This window comes from Mytilus californianus, unplaced genomic scaffold, assembly GCF_021869535.1.
Source record: "Mytilus californianus isolate M0D057914Y unplaced genomic scaffold, xbMytCali1.0.p SCAF_3, whole genome shotgun sequence".
NCBI classification, from domain to species: Eukaryota; Metazoa; Mollusca; class Bivalvia; order Mytilida; family Mytilidae; genus Mytilus; species Mytilus californianus.
Window position 1 is genome coordinate 115394043 of NW_026262679.1, and position 24670 is coordinate 115418712.

Genomic DNA, 24670 nt, shown 5'->3' on the forward strand with positions numbered 1-24670 from the left:
ATGAATATGAACTCTGCTTTGTACCAGACCGTAAGCTGGGACGGATTTTTAATGTGCTAGTTTAACAAGTAACAATCCGCAAGAAGATATGTCACCCTACCCAGCAACATTATTCGGACTCCGAACCGACCAATCTTCGCTCTAACTCCTTAAATGACGCGTGCTTAGCGGAGAAGCAGATGATACAAATTAAACAAAAAATACAAAATACAAAAAATTATCAAACAAAACAAACTAACAGTCGACAAAACACTACACGAATCCTGCTTGAAACAGGGCTGGTACTTAAACAGGGCTGGTACTTAAACAGGCCTGGTACTTAAACAGGGCTGGTACTTAAACAGGGCTGGTACTAAAACAAGGCGGGTACTTAAACAGGACGGGTACTTAAACAGGGCTGGTACTTAAACATGACTGGTACTAGTACTTAAACAGGGCTGGTGCTTAAACAGGGCTGGTGCTTAAACAGGGCTGGTACTTAAACATAAATATTAGCACATCTGGCATTAGAAGAGAGGTGTTCCGTGAGATTCTACTCCTGATATGACAGTCGTAATATTGTCATATAGTTTATACCCATTGTTTGCAGTGTACAGTAATGATCGAGATGTAAGATTGGAACAAAATGAAAATATGTCTCCTATCATAATATTTCTGTGTTGATGAAACAAACGACTGTATACGACTATAATTTTATATTGTCTTAGACAGTACCCTTCTTAAAATGATTACAAACACATATGTATAATCTTGATTGTAATGCTTCATGTATTCCAAACACCAATTTATTTTCTTGTTCCATGCAGTCTCGAGAGCCTGCCGAAGAATTTTGTCACTGGTAACTCAATAAATGTAATGAGAAATCCATAGATCAACATATGCGGTCTCAATGAACGGAGCATGCGTTTACAGAAAAGGTATGTGTTTTGCTTTTAAATATTATAGGTACCAATAAACCAAAACAAATAATTTCAACAAATAAACTCATCATTGAAACTAGGCTTAAATTTGTGTATGCCAGAAGCGCGTTTCACGACAAAGGTATCACGACATTTCGGTTTTTCGTTTTAAAATGTTTAGTATTTTCAATGTTCAGAGCTTTCCCGATTTTTTAGTTCGGTTCTTTTGTGTATCGTGCCAATTTTCATAATCGTTTGCTAGTTGAAATCAAATAAAAAATCTAAGAATCCTGCTCTTTGATTTCAACTGTTAAACTATTTAATGATTTTTTAATTACTAGTTTGCTTATACAGGTTCAGCACACACCATCGCAATGTACTAAATAAACTTATCTCTCCGAACACACCTTTGGGACATCCTAGGTATACTATAGCATGCAAAATATCAATGAACATGTCAAAGTAGGTCCTCAGATCACATAAAGATACAATTTATAGGTATATGCATGTATTTGTTTTTTAGTTGATCAAAATGTACCTGTTGTGCTTTTGTATATGCATGTTTGCACCTAGAACAAAGAGATGTTTCTGAGATAGCAGTATCATGGGTATTTTCAATTAGATAGCATTAATGGCTTCGATATCAGTTTTATTTCCTATACTGAACACAATTACACACTAAACCGTTAAAAGCTTCACATTTGATACGGTGATGTATAGCGTTGCATCAGATTGCATCGAATACTCTTTTTTCCATTAAAGTCGAGGAGACTGTATTTCGCGGTAAAGATGGCACTTTTTAGTGTTGACGATATCAGCTATTTAAGTAATATTTACAGACTCATCTAAGAAAATCAATTTTGTGTGATTGTCATCTCATTTCAAACGGTCATATAATCAAAGGACCAATACAAAAGGACAAACTAACGATTTTAAATATCTTTATTGCTTAATTCATGACTATTTGAATAATATGTTGTTAAAATATTTGTGTGATACATTCGAATATGTGTTTGTAATCTTGAAATAGAATGATATTAATTATGGATATTTCTACAGTGAATACACTATTATAATATACACAGTAAAGACTGGCAAACAGAAAATATAAAAGTTTCTGCATAAAGGTTTCAATCTTTTACTTTAAAAGAATACAGACATTTTTCATGCTTAAACGTTTTATATATTCTGAAAATAAAGGACAGAAATAGAACTTCAATATTGCGATATATCTAAATAATACCTTATTTTTCAATTAATTTGGCAGCTTTTGAACCTGTCTGTACATGTAAGTAGAATTGATAAAATGTTTGTCGCATTTAATAGTCAGAGCATTGAAATATAACTACCAGTAACAGATCATTCCAATAAGAAAAGAATCGTAACAAGATATATGTTCAAAAGGTTTAATACAAGATATAAACATGAACTATAGCTTTTGTGTGATGCCGTTTAATTCACATTAGTCATCTACTATCTACACATAGATTTGGTTGTCCTTGTGTGTCTATATATTACAGAAGTATGCCCAACATCTCCTTTTATTAACTAGGAATCAAATTGTTATTTATAATGTTGTCTTTTCTAAGAGAAACTGCACACAAAATAAAACAGATAAATCTTAATAATATCCTTAACTTGTGTTAGCCTATAAAAGAAAGAAAATCATACAAAAATAAATGATATTTTAGAAACTTCCACTGTGTCAACTTCCTTACTTTATTGTTTAACGGTCATTTTGTGAAAAATCTATTTATCTGAATTGGATAATCTTGAATATTAGTGCCACTCGTATATGTCCTTCATTCTTGATTAAATCTTACATCTGCTGAAATTATTTTGTTAAATGAATCAATATTCAATATGCCTAAAATCATTTGCATTTTTGTAATCAACACGAACAGTGCCTTATATTTTTGTAACCCAGTTTTGAAGTTGCATTTGGACGTTGTTTACCAAGTTATTCATTGCAACTGATCATTGATCTACTGTTACGAAGTTATAAAAATCACATAATAATAAAATATTTGACGTAATATCAAAAGTGATTTTTTTCAAATGTGATCAGGTCGACCGGTGTAAGATTAGATTAGTGGAATCAAAGTTAGTAACTTGAAATTCCTGTGATATTTAACAATTGTAAATAAACATGATTGTTTGGAATTGATTGGTTTTTTTTTTCTTTAACGTCCAGTGACAAATAGTTCAGGCTTAATTTCGAGGGCTATTTTTTAAAATGCAAAATACGTTTTTAATTTGAATTTCTATATCTGTTCGAACAAGGATTTAGATTTCAACTTATCAGAATGGATTTAACAAAGGTTTCATGAAGATGATAGGATGATTCAACTTCTAAATCTATTAAGATTTTTTAACACACCTCTTTTATAATAATAATTTTGACATATTAAAAGACATAGTATTTTACATGATTCGAAGCAAATTCCCTATGCACGTCTAACTAATATCTTCAATATAAAAAACAAAGCCTTTTCTTTTTAATTATTATAACTAACTAAACTTATCAAGATTATTTACGCTGTATAGTTTATAAATTTACAAAGTAATCAAAATTCTTCACTGGGATGTTAACTTATATTACTTATTATCAAGGCACCACTACGACAACAGCAAATACGATTATATACAATTCTGGTTTATGCAAAATAATGTATTATCTAAACATAGCTATTCCAATCAATCCTGCATTTAAAACTCCTGAGAACTAAAAAGAAACCCCCGAAACGATTTGATGGAAAGATATCAATCTATATGTGCATTGTAAGGCTTGTGCGTAGCATTTAGGTTAATATTTTTAACCACATTTATAAATATTTGAAAAGAAATAACATGTATATGATACATCAGTAGAGAATGATTAATACTTACATTAGTTTTATAAGCTATAAAGTTATATTTTACAGCCAATAGGTTGCAGGATTTTGCAAGGCACAAAACTACAATGTACTGAATTAAGTACAATAGCCTAACTGATTTATAAACTAAATGTATGAGCAAAAAGAATCTTACATTTTCAACGTCTGCAATTTGCCATAACAACTTGATGCCAAAAGTGTGCGGGAATAATATCGGGTAAACAGTTTATGTGCAAAGTTATAAGCTTTAACCTGAAAATTACTTTAACTTTCTACTTCTTAACGTGTATTGGTCAATTACCTATTGTAATACTATCACCAAGATGTCGATAAATGAAATCAGGTACCCTGCATTTATCATGCTTTTCAATAACATATTATCAAATCGCTGAGAATTCCTCTTCAAAATTATTGAAAACTATCATTCTACATTGACAATAATATCTTTGTGTAAATTAGATACACCCATTCGGAGCTAACGATCCCAAGGTGTATCTAATACTTAAACAAATATCTTAGTTATTCACGCTAAAAGACTTTGACAAAGAAAAGTTAACATGAATCTACACTATTGCATATTTGACATTGTTTACCGGTATAAATTCGTTTTATTTTCACTTTTCAAAAAAACAAAGATAATGATAATAAATATAAAATAAAGAATAGTTTTAATATATATTTGAAAATAAATTAAATGTGTAACTTGTAATTATAATAAAGTCTGTAATTTTGGTAATCTTGAAACAGAAGTATTTTAGTATAAAATAGTTTTGAAGTTGGTTTGTAGCAACATCTGTAGATATATTCAGAGTTCTAGTTCACGGATAGATGATCAACTACATTCTATTTTGAATATTTCTTTTGATTGAAATTATTTTATCACATTCTCAAGCCATAAGTCGACAGATCAGTAAATAATAAATATGTAAAATAGATTGACCACCCTTTAAGAACAGTGGTTAAAAGAGAAACAACTAATATACTTATCTAATCATTAAAGGTGACGTATAATAACAGATGAGTGTGGATATAACCTTCTACACAGTGCTCGATCATTTACTATATGTTGCTTTCATTTTTATAACACAAAAATGAAAAGTACGTGACGGTTAAATATAAAGGACAGATGGGGGTGTTATGTCGAACCTGTTCTGTATAAAGGACAGATGGGGGTGTTATGTCGAACCTGTTCTGTATAAAGGACAGATGGGGGTGTTATGTCGAACCTGTTCTTTATAAAGGACAGATGGGGTGTTACGTCGAACCTGTTCTGTATAAAGGACAGATGGGGTATTATGTCGAACCTGTTCTGTATAAAGGACAGATGGGGGTGTTATGTCGAACCTATTCTGTATAAAGGACAGATGAGGGTGTTATGTCGAACCTGTTCTGTATAAAGTACATATACACCGATCTCTTGTCCCCACCAGAGTAGTTCCTGGTGTCTTGTTATCTTGTTTGGTTTACAAAAAAAAATTAAAATTATTTTAGCATATCCATAGAAATTTTCTGTATTTAACGAATTTCTCGAAAATAAAATGCCTATACATGTACTTATTCGGTTTTAGCGACATATTAATAATATATACAAAGAGGGTTGTGACCGGTTTGAGGCAAAAATATGCATTTAATGTAAACAATTATAAATCTATGCAGTCACGACCATTTTTGTCTTTGCTCACAAATGCTGAAAAATTCATGTGTCAAAATATTTGTTGTAATTTTAAATGACGGAAAAACTTCTATAATTATACATGAGTAGTTGTAACTGTAGCTCCATTCCTTTCAGCGTGTGCCACACCCATTTTTCTCCATCCTGGACGAATTTTTGGGCAACAACTACAGAATGTTTGACGAAAAGTTTCTCTGAATTGTGTGCTCATCGTACAGTATAAGACAAAATTAATCGCGTTATTACACAATGCCGTAATGTCAAATAAGTCACCGAGAGGCATATAAACACTTTCGTAAAATCTTTCAATATCAACTATGTTGAGAATTGTCATGATACCTTGTGGTAGTTCTGTAATTAGGAACAAAACCACAACTGCTAGCAACATTAACGTAGTGCGGTTGTGTTCATTGTGCTTGTCCGTGTCCTCTTTCTTACCCTTGTTCTTTAAAGCCATTCGTCTTTTGTATGCTCGATGCATGGCCACAACAAGCAAGATTGTCAGAAGTGTCAGCATTATACATGGAATTATCTTCATCAGGCTGGCTTGTACAAAAAAGTTTAAAGATTCGTTAAAGCGAAAGAAGGCATTTTCTTGTCGGAGTTTCCAGTGGTATATCCTGTCCCCTTGAGATATCACAGTACTTTTATTTGTTGTATTTATGGATTTATCGCATACATCCAAAAAATCAAAGTCGTTTGCAATAACGTTAGGTATTGTGAAAATAATTGTACTAACAATTATTACAACAATTACGATTTGAGCATGATCCAGTGAACACAAGGTGCTACCTCTTGTTGGAAACCATATATACAAAAATCTAAAAATAGCCAGAGCTATTGTCAGCCATATTGCTATTGTGTGACAACAAATGCTGAAGCTGCCATGGAACAGAAGAAAACAAATCCAACCGTAGCCTCGAGTGTACAATGGGGGTAAATCCACATCTTTCAGGATGTAAAAATGCACTGCAAAAGGGAAGTAATCAAGCATTGTAAATAAATCCGCTATAGCTAGCCATGTTAAAATAAAATTTGTCGATGAAATCATATTTTTCCTTGTCAATACTATAATGTTAGCCATGTTTGCCATGAAACCAAAAAGGCAAACACAAATACTGATGTATCCATGTAAGTAGGCATAGGCAACTCCAAATACTTGTAACGGGGTAAGTGACGAACTATTAACGCTAGTGAATAGCATGGCCCCGGGAGTACACGTAACCGATGTCGTATTTATTCTTTCGGTTGTGTTCATTGATGACGTCACAATTGACGTGATGTTTGAAATTGTCACAGACATCTTGTCGCTCAGGTTTCTTTATATATGTTTCAATGTCACATGATTACTTCTGTAATCTTGAAATCTGAAAAATAGAGAATGTTGGATTGAAAAATTTGCAATAAATCTCAAACAACATCTTAAAATCCATACATAACTAATGTAATTTATTTATCATTTAACCCCAATCAGGACAGATAGAGATAAGTTTGAACCATTATAAATCAAGTCTGGTTAGAGAATAGTACGGAAATACTTAATTCCATGGCGAGTGTTGACCTGTTAATGGAAATATGGTATTATTCATGATGCACAATGCCCCTTTGAACGTCATCAACAGTTATTTTATGTCAAAAAGAAGGTCAGGTTTACATAGTTTATTTTAATTCTCTTTACATCTAATGCAAGGAGGTATACCACCATTCCATTAAAAATCATTGGCAACACTCAGCATTTGAACAGGTGTGAGTGCTAAATCGGATTGTAAGTAAAGTCTGACTATAAAATAACTTAATTGATTCTGACAGAAAATGCATGTCGTAAAATAATGCAATAAAGTAATTTGATTTTTATTGAGAGCTTATAATTATAGATGATTTATGCAGCAATCGCAAGATGATTAGCAATTACCTTGACAACTGAAGTAATGTTGAATTGATGTATAAGTCACGTCGATTGAATGTACTCTTATATGAGACATAATATCAATGCTAATTTACAACTAAAGAAGTTACATTTCATAGTTTGAATAAAATTCTTGTAACACCAAATCCAACATTTTATTCACCCACTCGTATTTGCCTCCTGCACTAAAAAGCTTTATGATTGTATCAGAAGATCATAACAGATTTTACATAAAAAATAAGTCAGTTTTATAATATTTGTCCTCTGAAAATATCACGATCTTTTTACTACAGTCACAAGTTATCGAGGAAATTGGCAGGTTTATTTGGGCAAACACAATTTTCTGTTTTCATTATAAAAGAATGAGACCTTTTCATATATCTTGCAATTATTTAAGACAATTTTGACTTTTCCTACTTTCTTTTAAAACTCTACATGTAGGTTTAAATTGATTTAAATTTATCATCAAATTTCATACAGAATGTCAAATGATTAAACAATGCAATTTTAGTTTTTAGTGACATGTATTATTGGCATTTTGTCTATTTCCTTCTATTTAACAAACCAATCACGATCCTAAAATTCAATTTTAGCCATACTCCAAAAATTACTATCGCTCAATTTTTAATGTACCATGTTTTTTTTCTTTCTATTACAACTTGATTTGAAGTTTGATTCAATACGAAATAGAAAAATAAACAATTTCTTAACAGATTGAAAAATAAACTCATCATAGATACAAGGATTAAAATATTGTACCTCAGACGCGCGTTCCGTCTACAAAAGACTCATCAATGACGCTCGAATAAAAAAAAAACAAATAAAGGAGGAAGAGCATTGAGGACCTAAAATGTCGAAAGGTTTTGCCAAATACAGCTAAGGTAAGAAGTGGATGCTGCATTTATAGATTTATAATACACTAAAATGTATCTACAGTCACAACCCCTCACCCCAACAAAAGTTTCTTGACCTGTCAGCCAGCATGACGTGTTACTGAATTTGAAGCTAACATTCCAAATTACATTTAAAAAGTTAACGACTATGTTCAAAACTCGAGGCGATTTAAAATCTATCTATTGTTAAATAACGAACAAAATGTATATTGGCGTCAAAATGTTTTATGGATTTTTGTCGTTTGGTTGCTGTCCAACAATATGAATGACATCCCTTTTTATCATTTTATAATAATGATACAAAAATAAAAATGTGGCAACTATCCAAAGGACAAACTTAAAGGTATTTACAACCATTATATACATTGCCTGCGACACACTGTCCCAAAATTGACACAAGATGGACACACGATGCAGGAAATGTTCAAATTCGGATCCGATCGTAAAAACATCGCGCCATCCGTGAGGGCATCTTAAGGCCATCGTATATATGACCGCCGGTTGACTTTCCCAGTTTCTCAGGCTTCGGCAGCAATTTCGTGAACGGTAGCAAAATCTTTGGCACGCCAAAAAATTGTCAAAAAGAATTGCGAAGGTTCATTTTTGTGTTGAATTTGTGTGTTTATTTTGCCCTCCGTGTGTGTGGTTCTGGTGCCATCGTGTGACCTTCTGTAGGCATCGGACTTACTTCGGTTGTTGTTTGGCTGTTGACCAAGTTCGGGGTCATCTTCGCAAGAAATTGAAAATTTCATGTTCGTATGACCATCTGGTGTCAATTTCAGGACAGTATGCCGTCTTCATATGATGCAGTGTCAGGTTTTGTTTTCTTCACCTTTATGGATAAATCTGTGTGTCTAAGGAATATTTACTTTTCCAATCTTTTACATCGATAGTATGGATGAACGAAAAAAACAACTTTTCATCAAATGTAACTTTAATTTAAAATTAAAGAAACGGGATATAAGTAAAAAAAGGTTATTAAAAATATTTGTGAAATAAATTACTGAAAATGAAAAGTTATTCGTTTTCATTTTCATTATATTTAAAATCAACTTATAAGAAAAAAATATGTAGAACGCCAATCAACGGTAAAATACTCTACGTTAAAATATCAAAGCATAGATTCCGCAAGATAATGAAGAAATTACTCAATATAAATGCTGATTACTTTTTAGATTTTATTTCTTTTCGTAATCTTCAATCAACAATTTTCAACAATGCAGAATTTTCAATTCTATTATTACCTCAAAGACATTTTAATTTAGTTTTATTTGGGTGTACAGAGTTCTGTAAATTGTAATGATGCCTGCACAAAGATCTTGGTCATTTCCATAATGCCGACTGAACCAACATTACTACACGATTACTATTAATCGTCGTAAATACTTAATTAAGCCTGTACGACAAGAAAAAGTACTGTACGAACTGTGGATTTCAAATGAAATAAAGAATCAAATCTTCCCTGTAAAGGTGGCACGATAGTATTTACATTCCGAGAACTAGGTCCCTACTTAGGTCAATGTATCTGAACACTGTGATTGGACAAAAATACAGTATTATATGATAAATATGAAATAATTTTACATACATGCAGGGGAAAATGATTTTTGATAATTTTGTATTCACTGCACGATAAAAGACATAAAAGCACTAGTTGTCTTAGGTTTATAAAAATAGCAGAAAAAGTAATCGGTCATCATTCTATATGTGGCTGTCCCAAGTCAGGAACCTGTAGTTCAGTGGTTGTAGTTGGTTCATGTATGTCATATTTGTTTTTCGTAAATTGGTCTGTTAAAAAATAGGCAGTTAATTTTGTCAATTGAATTGTTTCATATTTTTCATGTCGGGGCCTTTTATAGCCGACCATACGGTATGGATTTTTCTCATTGCTGAAGGCCGTACGTTTGCCTATAATTGCTTACATCAACTTCATTTGAACTTTGGTGGATAGTTATCTCATTGGCAATCATACCACATCTCCTTATTTTTATATCATACATACTCACATTTATTTCTGAATATTATAATGAAAGTACTTCAATTAACTGTTCATGTTGATTCTTGGGGAGTGTTAAAAAGTGGTGAAAATTCTAAAAAGGCTATCATTATCCCTATGGGCCAGGAAATACTACCGTGCCACCTTTACTGGACAGAATACTCATGTCTCATGTACATATATAGACATTGATATAAACTTATATGTAACAACAATTGCATCAAATATAAAATAATGAGAAATGACGTGATCGACAACGAGACAATCCACCAGAGACCAAAGGACGCAACAATCCACTAGAGACCAAAGGACGAGACAATCCACCTGAGACCAAAGAACCCGACAATCCACCAGAGACCAAAGGACGAGACAATCCACCAGAGACCAAAGGACGCGACAATCCACCAAAGACCAAAGGACAAGACAATCCAACAGAGACCAAAGGACAAGACAATTCACCAGAGACCAAAGGACAAGACAGACAATCCACCAGAGACCAAGGAACCCGACAATCCACCAGAGACCAAAGGACGCGACAATCCACCAGAGACCAAAGGACGAGACAATCCACTAGAGACCAAAGGACGAGACAATCTACCAGAGACCAAAGGACGAGACAATCCACCAGAGACCAAAGGACGAGACAATCCACCAGAGACCAAAGGACGCGACAATCCACCAGAGACCAAAGGACGAGACAATCCACTAGAGACCAAAAGACGCGACAATCCACCAGAGACCAAAGGACGAGACAATCCACCAGAGACCAAAGGACGAGACAATCCACCAGATACCAAATGACAAGACAATCCACCAGAGACCAAAGGACGAGACAATCCACCAGAGACCAAGGGACGAGAATGTACGCAACTGTAAGTCACTGAACGGCCTTCAAATATGAGCAAAAATATCAATGTAAATGGACAACTTATTCTTCTTGCTGAAATCCTGAAAATTATACATTGTACAAACTGAACATCGTTTAGTGAAAAGTTTGACAAAAACTGTTCTTGTACTCGTGTATACTGTACAAATTTAGTTTTAACAAAATGTGGGTAGATTTCAAGAGTTTCATCATTAAGAATTGTAGATAAACAAGGGAGCGCACATAATTTTAACAATGTAGTATTTCATATTGAAAAAAAAGACAGCACTGACGAAGGTCATGTGTTGTGTCGACAAACATACATGTAGTTCTATAATATACGGGTTATGTTCTTCTCATATATTTATGATGATATGATACTAAACCCCTGACGGGAGGGATTGTGCTTGATTTTCATATGATGAAGACATAATCTTTCAATCAGTTTAATTGAGGTCTGGAGCTGGCATGTCAGTAACTGCTGGTAGTCCTTTGTTAATTTATGTATCATTGTCATTTTGCTTAGTTTCTTTTGTTACCTATTCTGACATCGGACTCGGACTTCTTTTAAACTGAGTTTTATTGTACGTATTGCTGTGTGTTTGTTTAATATACATTGGCTAGAGGTAATGGGGAGGGTGGAGATCTCACAAAACATGTTTAACCCCGCCACATTTTTAAGCCTGTCCCAAGTCAGGAGCCTCTGGCCTTTGCTAGTCTTGTATGTTTTTTTTAATTTTAGTTCATTTATATGTTTTAAAGTTTAGTGTGACGTCCATTTTCACTGAACAAGAACACATTTTTGTTTAGGGGCCAGCTGAAGCCCGCCTCCTGGTGCTGGATTTTCTCGCTGTGTTGAAGACACATTGGTGGCCTTCGTCTGTTTTCTGTTCTTTGGTCGGGTTGTTGTGTTTTTGACATATTTCCCATTTCCATACTAAATTTCATTTTATAAAATCGATTATTTTTATACAATTTCTTTGTTCTAATCTTTACACTTGTATATGTTTCTTTGTGTGTGAAGCAATTTCCAGGTTTTCTGGTTGGATGATTTCTTAAGACTCTTACATATTTATATACACTGACGAAAGAATACAATTTAAATAGCATATGCATGTATTTCATTTTTAAGCAGAATTTTTTATCAATCTTATTAACGCTTTCCTTTATTTATACAATTTAGAATATGAAATGGTAATAATTAAGAGTTGATCTTGACCTGCTTAATTATCTCATAATCATTGCAATCTTCTATTAATGTTCGAAAATTTACATAAACAAACATGTACTAATGACATGTTATGAAGAGTAGAGATTGAATGACTTTCAGTTGTAATGTTTCCCCATAAATATTCATAAACCAAAACTGCAGTTTCATTTATACCATATGAAATGCTGTGCAAATTTTTTCAAGTTGAATGCAGCAATTATTTTCAGAATGAAAATTGCATTAGAAAATCTAATAATGATCTCAAAGTACTTCTAAAAACAAATGAAAATGTAATTTTAGGGTGATGTCATTATTCTAAATGCATTTTAATAGTTATTGTTATTGTAAAATGATTTTCTATTCCGGGACATTTGAATTTCTGTGTTTTACTTGATAAATCGAATAAACCGTTAGAATAAACTTTCGTTCGGAGAAAACAATTTAATTAAAACTAATGTTGTTGTAACTTCTCTGCTTTAATTTAATTCGAACTTTCGTTATGCAAAAAAAAAAAAAACAGCATGATTTTCCTTTTTTCAAATACATTTGCATTGTGAAGTTTTAGGATTATCTACCCGTTTGTTGTTTCAATGCTACACATTTGAAAATTGTATATAAAATCAGCAGCATTTTCTCTTGTACTCTTAAACTTGATTTAATTCGATACTAAATCGGTAGGGGATTACTGAATGCAGTGCTACCAATGATTTCCCTAAAACAATTTTTCAAGAATACATAATACTTCAAAGCAAGTACAAATATGGATCCATTTAATTACACTTTCTAGTGTGCAGTGACTCAGCACTTTTAGAGTGTAAATGATTTTGAGGACCTTTTGTAAACAATAAACGGTAGCATAATATAAATAAACAAGTGAATAAAATAGGTTTAAAATCTGATAACGAAAAACCCAGAGGTAAAGTCTGTGGATTTTCTGTAAAAACCTTGGCTTGATTTGCCAAAAAATCCCCAATTTTCATTAAATTCAAAGGAATAATAAATATATTATTGATGTGAACGACGTTTCCCTTTTGCATATAAACAAAATGACACGACTCCTTTATTCAAGATCTTTGCTGTTTTGATATTATTGCACTTTGAAAATTTCGTAATAATGATTTCATTGTAGTGGTAATTATAGGTCGATCTTATATTGGCCACTGTACGGCTAAATAAATTTCGAATTCCAACGTCATAAATTATATTAAGCTCGACATAGTGCAATGTCCATTTTTGTATATATATATATAAAAAATATACAAAACGAGATTTTAATGTTATATATCATACTTGGTTTATTGATATCGGTCATCATTTTGCTTTGACCTTCAGGGCTACTACTGTAGGAAAATAAAATGAAAGATTTATTTCCACAAGTTTCTACAGTAAACCCTCACCTTCTTTGGACTTCCAAAAATGTTCCTATATGGATCGAGCATAATTTATGAACATTACAAAAACGATATACACGTGCAGCCTCTACAAAATATCCAACTTCAAGTAGATACAACTTTCAGTACATAAAATCTGCTCGGAAAAAATGCTAAATTTTGGGGTTGAAAAGAATACAAACGTTTAAAGATAAAACAGTGTCCCACAGTACCTCTCATTAATTAGACTTCAATGTTGTCTTTACAGAAATTCCCTTGTTTTAAAGTGCAGTCAAAGTTTACCCGTCCTTCATCCCAGACCACTATGTAGAACCTTATAAATAGTTTCATTGTTTAATTAGTGCTCGTCCTGAATATGCACGAAGGTAACAATATCTTATTACAAAAGAGTACCGATGAAACAACAATACTATTTTCCTCAGAGATGCACGTGGGGATGTAATTTCTAAGACAACAGGGATTCTATTTGTAGTGACCTAATTAAAATATCAAATTAAGAACGTTTCATAATATATTTAAGTGCACGGAACGATGCAACTAAAAAAAACCCAAAAAAAAAACCCAAAAACAAAGCCAAGTTCAAAATTAAATCAATATTGTTCTCTTTGGATTACAAAATTTTCACCTAGTGCTTTTAGTTCTTGTCATATTTATTCACTGGACCAATAATTCTCTGGACCAATAATTCAATGGACCAATAATTCACTGGACCAATAATTCTCAGCCTTTTCTTTTCAATTAGAGCTTCAAGCGATACTATCAGATGAAAATATAATAGATTTATTATACTCCATTATTATTTCCAATGAACGACTGAAATGAACAAAGAGATTTTTATAGAAAACATATCATGTTGTTTACTAAACCAATTCTTTTGATCCATTTCAAGTGAAATTCCATATTTCTATCTCTCGTTTTAATGGTTTTTTGGTTGAGATGCTACTTTATGACATATTTTCTCAATAAAAAATCTAAAAATATTATTTAAATTTAATCAAAGGTAAAGTAAGTTAATACGTTTCATTGCCAACTTAAACAATGGTTAAGTAAAAACAAACATGGACCCCAATTATTTCAATTATTTATGTTATTTAAGCAATCTAAATTAAAGTTCGATGTTTTATACACCGTTTTAACAATCATTTAAAAGAAAAGACACGAGAGTTAACACGTGAACTTCTGCAATTGAGCATCGTTATTATGAAAAGTAAATAAAAACTGTTTACGAAAATGTATTTGATTCATAAAAACATTGTCAGTTATCAACCTGTACTATACAGGTCATACAACTTTTGCACAAGGTACATGTAAAAATACTTACCACATTAAAGCGGTGGAAATTGATAAAATCGTTAAAATTTACCATTTACGCCCTGATTTACACTTAAAGTATCTATGTAAATACAGAAATTTAATCAATCTCATATTACTTTAGCATAAAAATTTAATAAACTACATTTTTTCTTCGTGAAACATCGGAATGGTAGATAAATAAATGAAAATGCCATTATGCAAACATGATCATTTAAAGTTATTGTTGTGAATTTTAAGTAAGATGAATGCCGTGGTTATTGATCGAATACTTTCCTTTCCGCCCTGTATGGATGTGGAAAGACTTTTCCGGTATTAAAGCGCCGTGTGTTTTAAATATAAGGTAATATATCAATACCACGCTGGTAATTTAGCTGTAATTTGAATGTAACATGACATAATAAAAATATATTTCAGGCGCATCACTCTTAATAATTATGGTAATAGAACAGCTCCACGTCTAAACGGCTGAAAATTATGTTATTTTCACTCATAAAGATTGGTTCATTGAATCATTGTACAAGAAATTGACATGGCAAATTATAACTATACTGGTTCGTAATTTGATCTAGTCACACCTGAAAACTTAATAACATTTACTACCAGAACCATGTCTTATGGTACGGAATGTCTTATATAAACAATGTATAATACCACAGAGAACTCTTTAACCCAGAGTTGGAATGTAATCATAATGGGATATATGTACCTTCAAATGGACTTTAAAAAAAAAGAGTAAAAAATATCTAATGCTTCGTTTATTATTCTTAGTAACGATGTCTTTCAATTTAAAAAAATGTTTAACCTATTGATTATTGAATAAGCATGTCATTCAGAATTTAACATTTCTCTCTCTGTTCTATCATTCAGAGTATAACCTTTCTCTCTCTGTTCTGTCATTCAGAATATAACATTTCTCTCTCTGTTCTATCATTCAGAGTATAACCTTTCTCTCTCTGTTCTGTCATTCAGAATACAACATTTCTCTCTCTGTTCTGTCATTCAGAATATAACCTTTCTCTCTCTGTTCTGTCATTCAGAGTATAACCTTTCTCTCTCTGTTCTGTCATTCAGAATATAACCTTTCTCTCTCTGTTCTGTCATTCAGAGTATAACCTTTCTCTCTCTGTTCTGTCATTCAGAATATAACCTTTCTCTCTCTGTTCTGTCATTCAGAGTATAACCTTTCTCTCTCTGTTCTGACATTCAGGGTAAAACCTTTCTCTCTGTTCTGTCATTCGGAGTATAACCTTTCTCTCTTTGTTCTGTCATTCAGAATATAACCTTTCTCTCTCTGTTCTGTCATTCAGAATATAACCTTTCTCTCTCTGTTCTGTCATTCAGAATATAACCTTTCTCTCTCTGTTCTGTCATTCAGAATATAACCTTTCTCTCTCTGTTCTGTCATTCAGAATTTCTCTCTCTGTTCTGTCATTCAGAATATAACCTTTCTCTCTCTGTTCTGTCATTCAGAGTATAACCTTTCTCTCTCTCTGTTCTGTCATTCAGAATATAACCTTTCTCTCTCTGTTCTGTCATTCAGAGTATAACCTTTCTCTCTGTTCTGTCATTCAGAATATAACCTTTCTCTCTCTGTTCTGTCATTCGGAGTATAACCTTTGTCTCTGTTCTATCATTCAGAGTATAACATTTCTCTCTCTGTTCTGTCATTCAGAATATAACCTTTCTCTCTGTTCTGTCGTTCAGAATATAACCTTTCTCTCTCTGTTCTGTCATTCGGAGTATAACCTTTCTCTCTGTTCTATCATTCAGAGTATAACATTTCTCTCTCTGTTCTGTCATTCAGAGTATAACCTTTCTCTCTGTTCTGTCATTCAGAATATAACCTTTCTCTCTCTGTTCTGTCATTCGGAGTATAACCTTTCTCTCTGTTCTATCATTCAGAGTATAACCTTTCTCTCTTTGTTCTGTCATTCAGAGTATAACCTTTCTCTCTGTTCTGTCATTCAGAATATAACCTTTCTCTCTCTGTTCTGTCATTCGGAGTATAACCTTTCTCTCCGTTCTATCATTCAGAGTATAACATTTCTCTCTCTGTTCTGTCATTCGGAGTATAACCTTTCTCTCTGTTCTATCATTCAGAGAATAACATTTCTCTCTCTGTTCTGTCATTCAGAGTATAACCTTTCTCTCTGTTCTGTCATTCAGAATATAACCTTTCTCTCTCTGTTTTATCATTCGGAGTATAACCTTTCTCTCTGTTCTATCATTCAGAGTATAATATTTCTCTCTCTGTTCTGTCATTCAGAGTATAACCTTTCTCTCTGTTCTGTCATTCAGAATATAAACTTTCTCTCTCTGTTCTGTCATTCGGATTATAACCTTTCTCTCTCTGTTCTGTCATTCAGAGTATAACATTTCTCTCTCTGTTTTGTCATTCGGAGTATAACATTTCTCTCACTGTTCTATCATTCAGAGTATAACATTTCTCTCTCTGTTCTGTCATTCAGAGAATAACCTTTCTCTCTGTTCTGTCATTCAGAATATAACCTTTCTCTCTCTGTTCTGTCATTCGGAGTATAACCTTTCTCTCTGTTCTATCATTCAGAGTATAACATTTCTCTCTCTGTTCTGTCATTCGGAGTATAACCTTTCTCTCTGTTCTATCATTCAGAGTATAACATTTCTCTCTGTGTTCTTTCATTCAGAGTATAACCTTTCTCTCTGTTCTGTCATTCAGAATATAACCTTTCTCTCTCTGTTCTGTCATTCGGAGTATAACCTTTCTCTCTGTTCTATCATTCAGAGTATAACATTTCTCTCTCTGTTCTGTCATTCAGAGTATAACCTTTCTCTCTGTTCTGTCATTCAGAATATAACCTTTCTCTCTCTGTTCTGTCATTCGGAGTATAACTTTTCTCTCTCTGTTCTGTCATTCAGAGTATAACATTTCTCTCTCTGTTTTGTCATTCGGAGTATAACATTTCTCTCTCTGTTCTGTCATTCAGAATATAACCTTTCTCTCTCTGTTCTGTCGTTCGGAGTATAACTTTTCTCTCTCTGTTTTATCATTCGGAGTATAACATTTCTCTCTCTCTGTTCTGTCATTCGGAGTATAACATTTCTCTCTCTGTTCTGTCATTCAGAATATAACCTTTCTCTCTCTGTTCTGTCATTCGGAGTATAACTTTTCTCTCTCTGTTCTATCATTCGGAGTATAACATTTCTCTCTCTGTTCTGTCATTCGGAGTATAACATTTCTCTCTCTGTTCTGTCTTTTAGAGTATAACCTTTCTCTCTCTGTTCTGTCATTCGGTGTATAACGTTTCTCTCTCTGTTCTGTCATTCGGAGTATAACTTTTCTCTCTTTGTTTTATCATTCGGAGTATAACATTTCTCTCTCTGTTCTGTCATTCGGAGTAGAACATTTCTCTCTCTGTTCTGTCATTCGCAGTATAACATTTCTATTTCTGTTCTGTCATTTAGAGTATAAGATTTCTCTCTCTGTTTTATCATTTGGAGTATAACATTTCTCTCTCTGTTCTGTGATTCAGGATATAACATTTCTCTCTCTGTTCTGTCATTCGGAGTATAACATTTCTATCTCTGTTCTGTCATTCGGAGGATAACATTTCTTTGTCTGTTCTGTCATTCGGAGTAGAACATTTCTCTCTCAGTTCTGTCATTCAGAGTATAACATTTCTCTCTGTTCTGTCATTCAGAGTATAACATTTCTCTCTGTACTGTCATTCGGAATATAACATTTCTCTCTCTGTTTTATCATTCGGAGTATAACATTTCTCTCTCTGTTCTGTCATTCAGAGTATAACCTTTCTCTCTCTGTTCTGTCATTCAGAGTATTACCTTTCTCTCTCTGTTCTGTCATTCAGAGTATAACCTTTCTCTCTCTATTCTGTCATTCAGAGTATAACCTTTCTCTCTCTGTTCTGTCATTCAGAGTATTACCTTTCTCTCTCTGTTCTGTCATTCAGAGTATAACCTTTCTCTCTCTGTTCTGTCATTCAGAGTATTACCTTTCTCTCTCTGTTCTGTCATTCAGAGTATAACCTTTCTCTCTCTGTTCTGTCATTCAGAGTATAACATTTCTCTCTGTTCTGTCATTCAGAGTATAACATTTCTCTCTCTGTTCTGTCATTCGGAGTATAACATTTCTCTCTCTGTTCTGTCATTCGGAGTATAACATTTCTCTCTCTGTTCTGTCATTCGGAGTATAACATTTCTCTCTCTGTTCTGTCTTTTAGAGTATAACTTTTCTCTCTCTGTTCTGTCATTCGGAGTATGACATTTCTCTCTCTGTTCTGTCTTTTAGAGTATAACCTTTCTCTCTCTGTTCTGTCATTCGGAGTATAACGTTTCTCTCTCTGTTCTGTCATTCGGAGTATAACTTTTCTCTCTCTGTTTTATCATTCGGAGTATAAGATTTCTCTCTCTCTGTTCTGTCATTCGGAGTATAACATTTCTCTCTCTGTTCTGTCATTCGGAGTATAACTTTTCTCTCTCTGTTTTATCATTCGGAGTATAAGATTTCTCTCTCTCTGTTCTGTCATTCGGAGTAAAACATTTCTATCTTTGTTCTGTCATTCGGAGTATTACATTTTCTCTCTGTTCTGTCATTCGGAGTATTACATTTCTCTCTCTGTTCTGTCATTCGGAGTATAACATTTCTATCTCTGTTCTGTCATTCGGAGTATAACATTTCTCTCTCTGTTCTGTCATTCGGAGTATAACATTTCTCTCTCTGTTCTGTCATTCAGTGTATAACGTTTCTCTCTCTGTTCTGTCATTCGGAGTATAACATTTGTCTCTCTCTGTTCTGTCATTCGGAGTATAACATTTCTATCTCTGTTCTGTCATTCAGAGTATAACATTTCTCTCTCTGTTCTGTCATTCGGAGTAAAACATTTCTATCTCTGTTCTGTCATTCGGAGTATTACATTTTCTCTCTGTTCTGTCATTCGGAGTATTACATTTCTCTCTCTGTTCTGTCATTCGGAGTATAACGTTTCTATCTCTGTTCTGTCATTCGGAGTATAACATTTCTCTCTCTGTTCTGTCATTCGGAGTATAACATTTCTCTCTCTGTTCTGTCATTCAGTGTATAACGTTTCTCTCTCTCTGTTCTGTCATTCGGAGTATAACATTTGTCTCTCTCTGTTCTGTCATTCGGAGTATAACATTTCTATCTCTGTTCTGTCATTCAGAGTATAACATTTCTCTCTCTGTTTTGTCATTCGGAGTAAAACATTTCTCTCTGTGTTCTGTCATTCGGAGTATAACATTTCTATCTCTGTTCTGTCGTTCGGAGTATAACATTTCTATCTCTGTTCTGTCATTCAGAGTATAAGATTTCTCTCTCTGTTTTATCATTTGGAGTATAACATTTCTCTCTCTGTTCTGTCATTCAGAGTATAACATTTCTCTCTCTGTTCTGTCATTCGGAGTATAACATTTCTCTCTGTGTTCTGTCATTCGGAGTATATCATTTCTATCTCTGTTCTGTCATTCGGAGTATAACATTTCTCTCTGTGTTCTGTCATTCGGAGTATAACATTTCTATCTCTGTTCTGTCATTCGGAGTATAACATTTCTATCTCTGTTCTGTCATTCGGAGTAGAACATTTCTCTCTCAGTTCTGTCATTCAGAGTATAACATTTCTCTCTGTTCTGTCATTCAGAGTATAACATTTCTCTCTGTTCTGTCATTCAGAGTATAACATTTCTCTCTCTGTTCTGTCATTCGGAGTATAACATTTCTCTCTCTGTTCTGTCATTCGGAGTATAACATTTCTCTCTCTGTTCTGTCATTCGGAGTATTACATTTCTCTCTCTGTTCTGTCTTTTAGAGTATAACCTTTCTCTCTCTGTTCTGTCATTCGGAGTATAACATTTCTCTCTCTGTTCTGTCTTTTAGAGTATAACCTTTCTCTCTCTGTTCTGTCATTCGGAGTATAACTTTTCTCTCTCTGTTTTATCATTCGGAGTATAACATTTCTCTCTCTCTGTTCTGTCATTTGGAGTATAACATTTCTCTCTCTGTTCTGTCATTCGGAGTATAACATTTCTCTCTCTGTTCTGTCATTCGGAGTAAAACATTTCTCTCTCTGTTCTGTCATTCGGAGTATAACATTTCTCTCTGTGTTCTGTCATTCGGAGTATAACATTTCTATCTCTGTTCTGTCATTCAGAGTATAAGATTTCTCTCTCTGTTTTATCTTTTGGAGTATAACATTTCTCTCTCAGTTCTGTCATTCAGAGTATAAAATTTCTCTCTGTGTTCTGTCATTCGGAGTATAACATTTCTCTCTGTGTTCTGTCATTCGGAGTATAACATTTCCATCTCTGTTCTGTCATTCGAAGTATAACATTTCTATCTCTGTTCTGTCATTCGGAGTAGAACATTTCTCTCTCAGTTCTGTCATTCAGAGTATAACATTTCTCTCTGTTCTGTCATTCAGAGTATAACATTTCTCTCTGTTCTACCATTCGGAGTATATCTTTTCTCTCTCTGTTCTGTCATTCGGAGTATAACTTTTCTCTCTCTGTTCTATCATTCGGAGTATAACATTTCTCTCTCTGTTCTGTCATTCGGAGTATAACATTTCTCTCTGTGTTCTGTCATTCGGAGTATAACATTTCTCTCTCTGTTCTGTCATTCAGAGTATAACATTACTCTCTGTTCTGTCATTCAGAGTATAACATTTCCCTCTCTGTTCTGTAATTCAGAGTTCAAGGTTTCACTTTCTTCTCTAATAAGTTGAAGAGCGTTAGCAAAGTCTGTGTTAATTGAGAAAATGTCTTCGTATACCTTTATTGATAAAAAGAGTCATGAAGAAGCTAAATAAAAATATAATGCGTTGAAAAGATTTTGTAATTATACACTGTTTACTATTCCTCAAACAGCACATAGTTCACTATCCCTCCTTCACGGTATGGCCTCACTTGTTGTTATATAAAAATCCACAATTTCGGCAGACAATTATCATGTATAAAGAAAGTTAACTTAATCAATGTCAAAATTCCGATTCATCTATTTGGACATTTTTCTTCAGTTGGTTTGACTAGAATTGTAACTTTTCACCTTAGAGTGATCAGTTATGAACAACTATCAACACACATTAATATTCTATTACAAGAAAAAAACATTAAAGGTGTCCCCCTGTAAGACAGAAAGATTCAAATATTCAGACTCAAGAGTAGACCAATGGCGTTATTAGTAGTTATAAACTTGGTTTGACTACTCTTTTTCTTTCAAGTATACGATGAAGCTAAGACAATGAAGTGCATTTTGATTAATATTCCTTCATTTATTTAAATTCTGCATTGTATAAAACTGGAAACCTAATAACGTTAGTCATCATGCTTCATGTGACATCTTTTTCAATATAAAATTTCAATCCAAAATGTGAAGAATTTATAGTCAGTTTTTGAGAGTTAGATTAAATAACCATTCCCATGGAGATCTAAATGATGCTTGTATTTAGACATTTTCATTTTACAGTTAGCCCATCAACAGCGAAACTTCATTGAGTTGAAAATTTTGGTATCAATATGCTGCATGAATTGAATTTTTATTAGAAAAATCAATGCGAGAGAATCACGTTTGATACTTCTAGCAGAACTTCTAATAGTACATCTTGGCGGCATCTTATTGAATTTAGTCAAGTTACAGAAATCATCAATGTATATTACATGTTAATGTTTTATGAATAACATAATTATTTATCCATTCATAAAGGATAGGGCAAACTTCCCCAAAACACAAATTAAACGTGAAATATACGATTTTGTTATGCTTACCTCAAAATGCCTTTAAATTTTTGGTGTCTTTAAGTTGCCGTCTCATTGATAGGTGTCCTTCCAATATATAAAGTACTTATTCACCCCAGTCTTAATTAGTTTCAAATAAATTTAGTGACAATTAAATATCTGCGAATGAATTTCACAGTAACTATCAAAGATCTGCTAAGAGATTTCACAGTGACTATCAGGATCTGCGAATAAGTTTCACAGTGAGTATCGAAGATCTGCAAATAATATCACAGTGGCTATCAGGATCTGCGAATAAGTTTCACAGTGATTATCAGGATCTGCGAATAAGTTTCACATTGACTATCAGGATCTGCAAATAAGTTTCACAGTGACTATCAAAGATCTGCGAATAAGTTTCACAGTGACTATCAGGTGAGTATCAAAGATCTGCGAATAAATTTCACAGTGACTATCAAAGATCTGCGAATAAGTTTCACAGTGACTATCAGGTGAGTATCAAAGATCTGCGAATAAATTTCACAGTGACTATCAAAGATCTGCGAATAAGTTTCACAGTGATTATCAAAGATCTGCGAATAAGTTTCACAGTGACTATCAGGTGAGTATCAAAGATCTGCGAATAAATTTCAGTGACTATCAAAGATCTGCGAATAAAATTCACAGTGACTATCAAAGATCTGCGAATAAGTTCCACAGTGAGTATCAAAGATCTGCGAATAAGTTTCACAGTGACCATCAGGATCTGCGAATAAGTTTCACAGTAACTATCAAAGATCTGCGAATAAATTTTACAGTGACTATCAGGATCTGCGAATAAGTTTCACAGTGACTATCAAAGATCTGCGAATAGGTTTCACAGTGAGTATCAAAGATCTGCGAATAAATTTCACAGTGACTTTATATATGAAAGATTTGTTAACAGCATCAAATTCCAAAATGACAAATTCAGAGTCTATATATATATAGTGATCAGAGTTCTCACTTGTGACAGACGCATGAATATATAGCAGAAATAAACAAGATATCTATTTATAGCTCAACCCCTTTTAAGCTCGATCAATTGAATAAAAAAAATATAATTTTATAAAAGAACGTTCAATTAGAATAAGTTCAGAATTTCTGCTTAAGTCTATCATAACGGTATAGAATGTATATAACTACAAATTCATACTCTCTGAAAAGGAATCATTAACAAAAATATTACCGATACTTTATCGAACAAACCTTGAAAAACCTACTCGTTAGGCCATTAAATATCACTTGCAATGGTTTAAATTAATACATTAAATGATAGTGCGTTAATTGTCAATACTCGACATCTCCTTGTATTTTATTTGTATTACAATTTAACATTTGAAGCACACATAAATAAGTGGTGCTGAATCAATGGTAACTGTTTACGCTTTAACGAATCAATTTGATTACATGTTTCTCTGAAAGCGAGAGAAAAAACATGACCTCCAATTGCCTTATGCATATTGAACATATCCCTTATTTATCCAAAGCCAAATATTTAGACAGACCAATTGATTTATTAGAGCGAAGGCTTACAAACGAATCGCAAAATAATTACGTTTTCATGTGTATACAAAGACCCGTTGATAGCGTTGAGCTGCAACTAAATCTTCTGTAGGCAGATGCCAATAACTCGTTAGCTTTGTACTATTAGTCTCCTCCAAAAATATTTACATATTAAAATACAATAATAATTGAATGTTATTTGACGTTCAAATTGACAACCGGAAATCCACGTCATATTTTGACAATTTAGCTGTGTTTTATGTTTTAAACATTAAAGCGGAAGTTACTGGCATATTACAATTCTAAAAAGTGTTCATGTTACGAGCTGATCAAGATTGATGTAAGAAAACAATGGATTTTTTTTCTAGCTTTTTGGTG

General features: G+C 33.2%; 1 protein-coding gene across 11 annotated transcripts in view; it reads right to left on the reverse strand.

Annotated features, from left to right (window-relative positions):
* Positions 1-1826: 1826 nt before the first annotated feature.
* The window catches only part of LOC127735899 (G-protein coupled receptor dmsr-1-like), a 39092-nt gene continuing 16248 nt past the window's right edge, over positions 1827-24670 (reverse strand). For 2 of the 11 annotated variants that reach the window (XM_052246322.1, XM_052246321.1), the window contains exon 2: positions 1827-6814. In XM_052246322.1, coding sequence (XP_052102282.1) covers positions 5524-6750 — 1227 coding nt within the window. In that variant the 5' untranslated portion in view covers positions 6751-6814 and the 3' untranslated portion in view covers positions 1827-5523. The remainder of the gene's footprint in view (positions 6815-24670) is intronic. The other 9 variants (XR_007998643.1, XR_007998649.1, XR_007998648.1 and 6 more) reach the window with 9 other exon arrangements.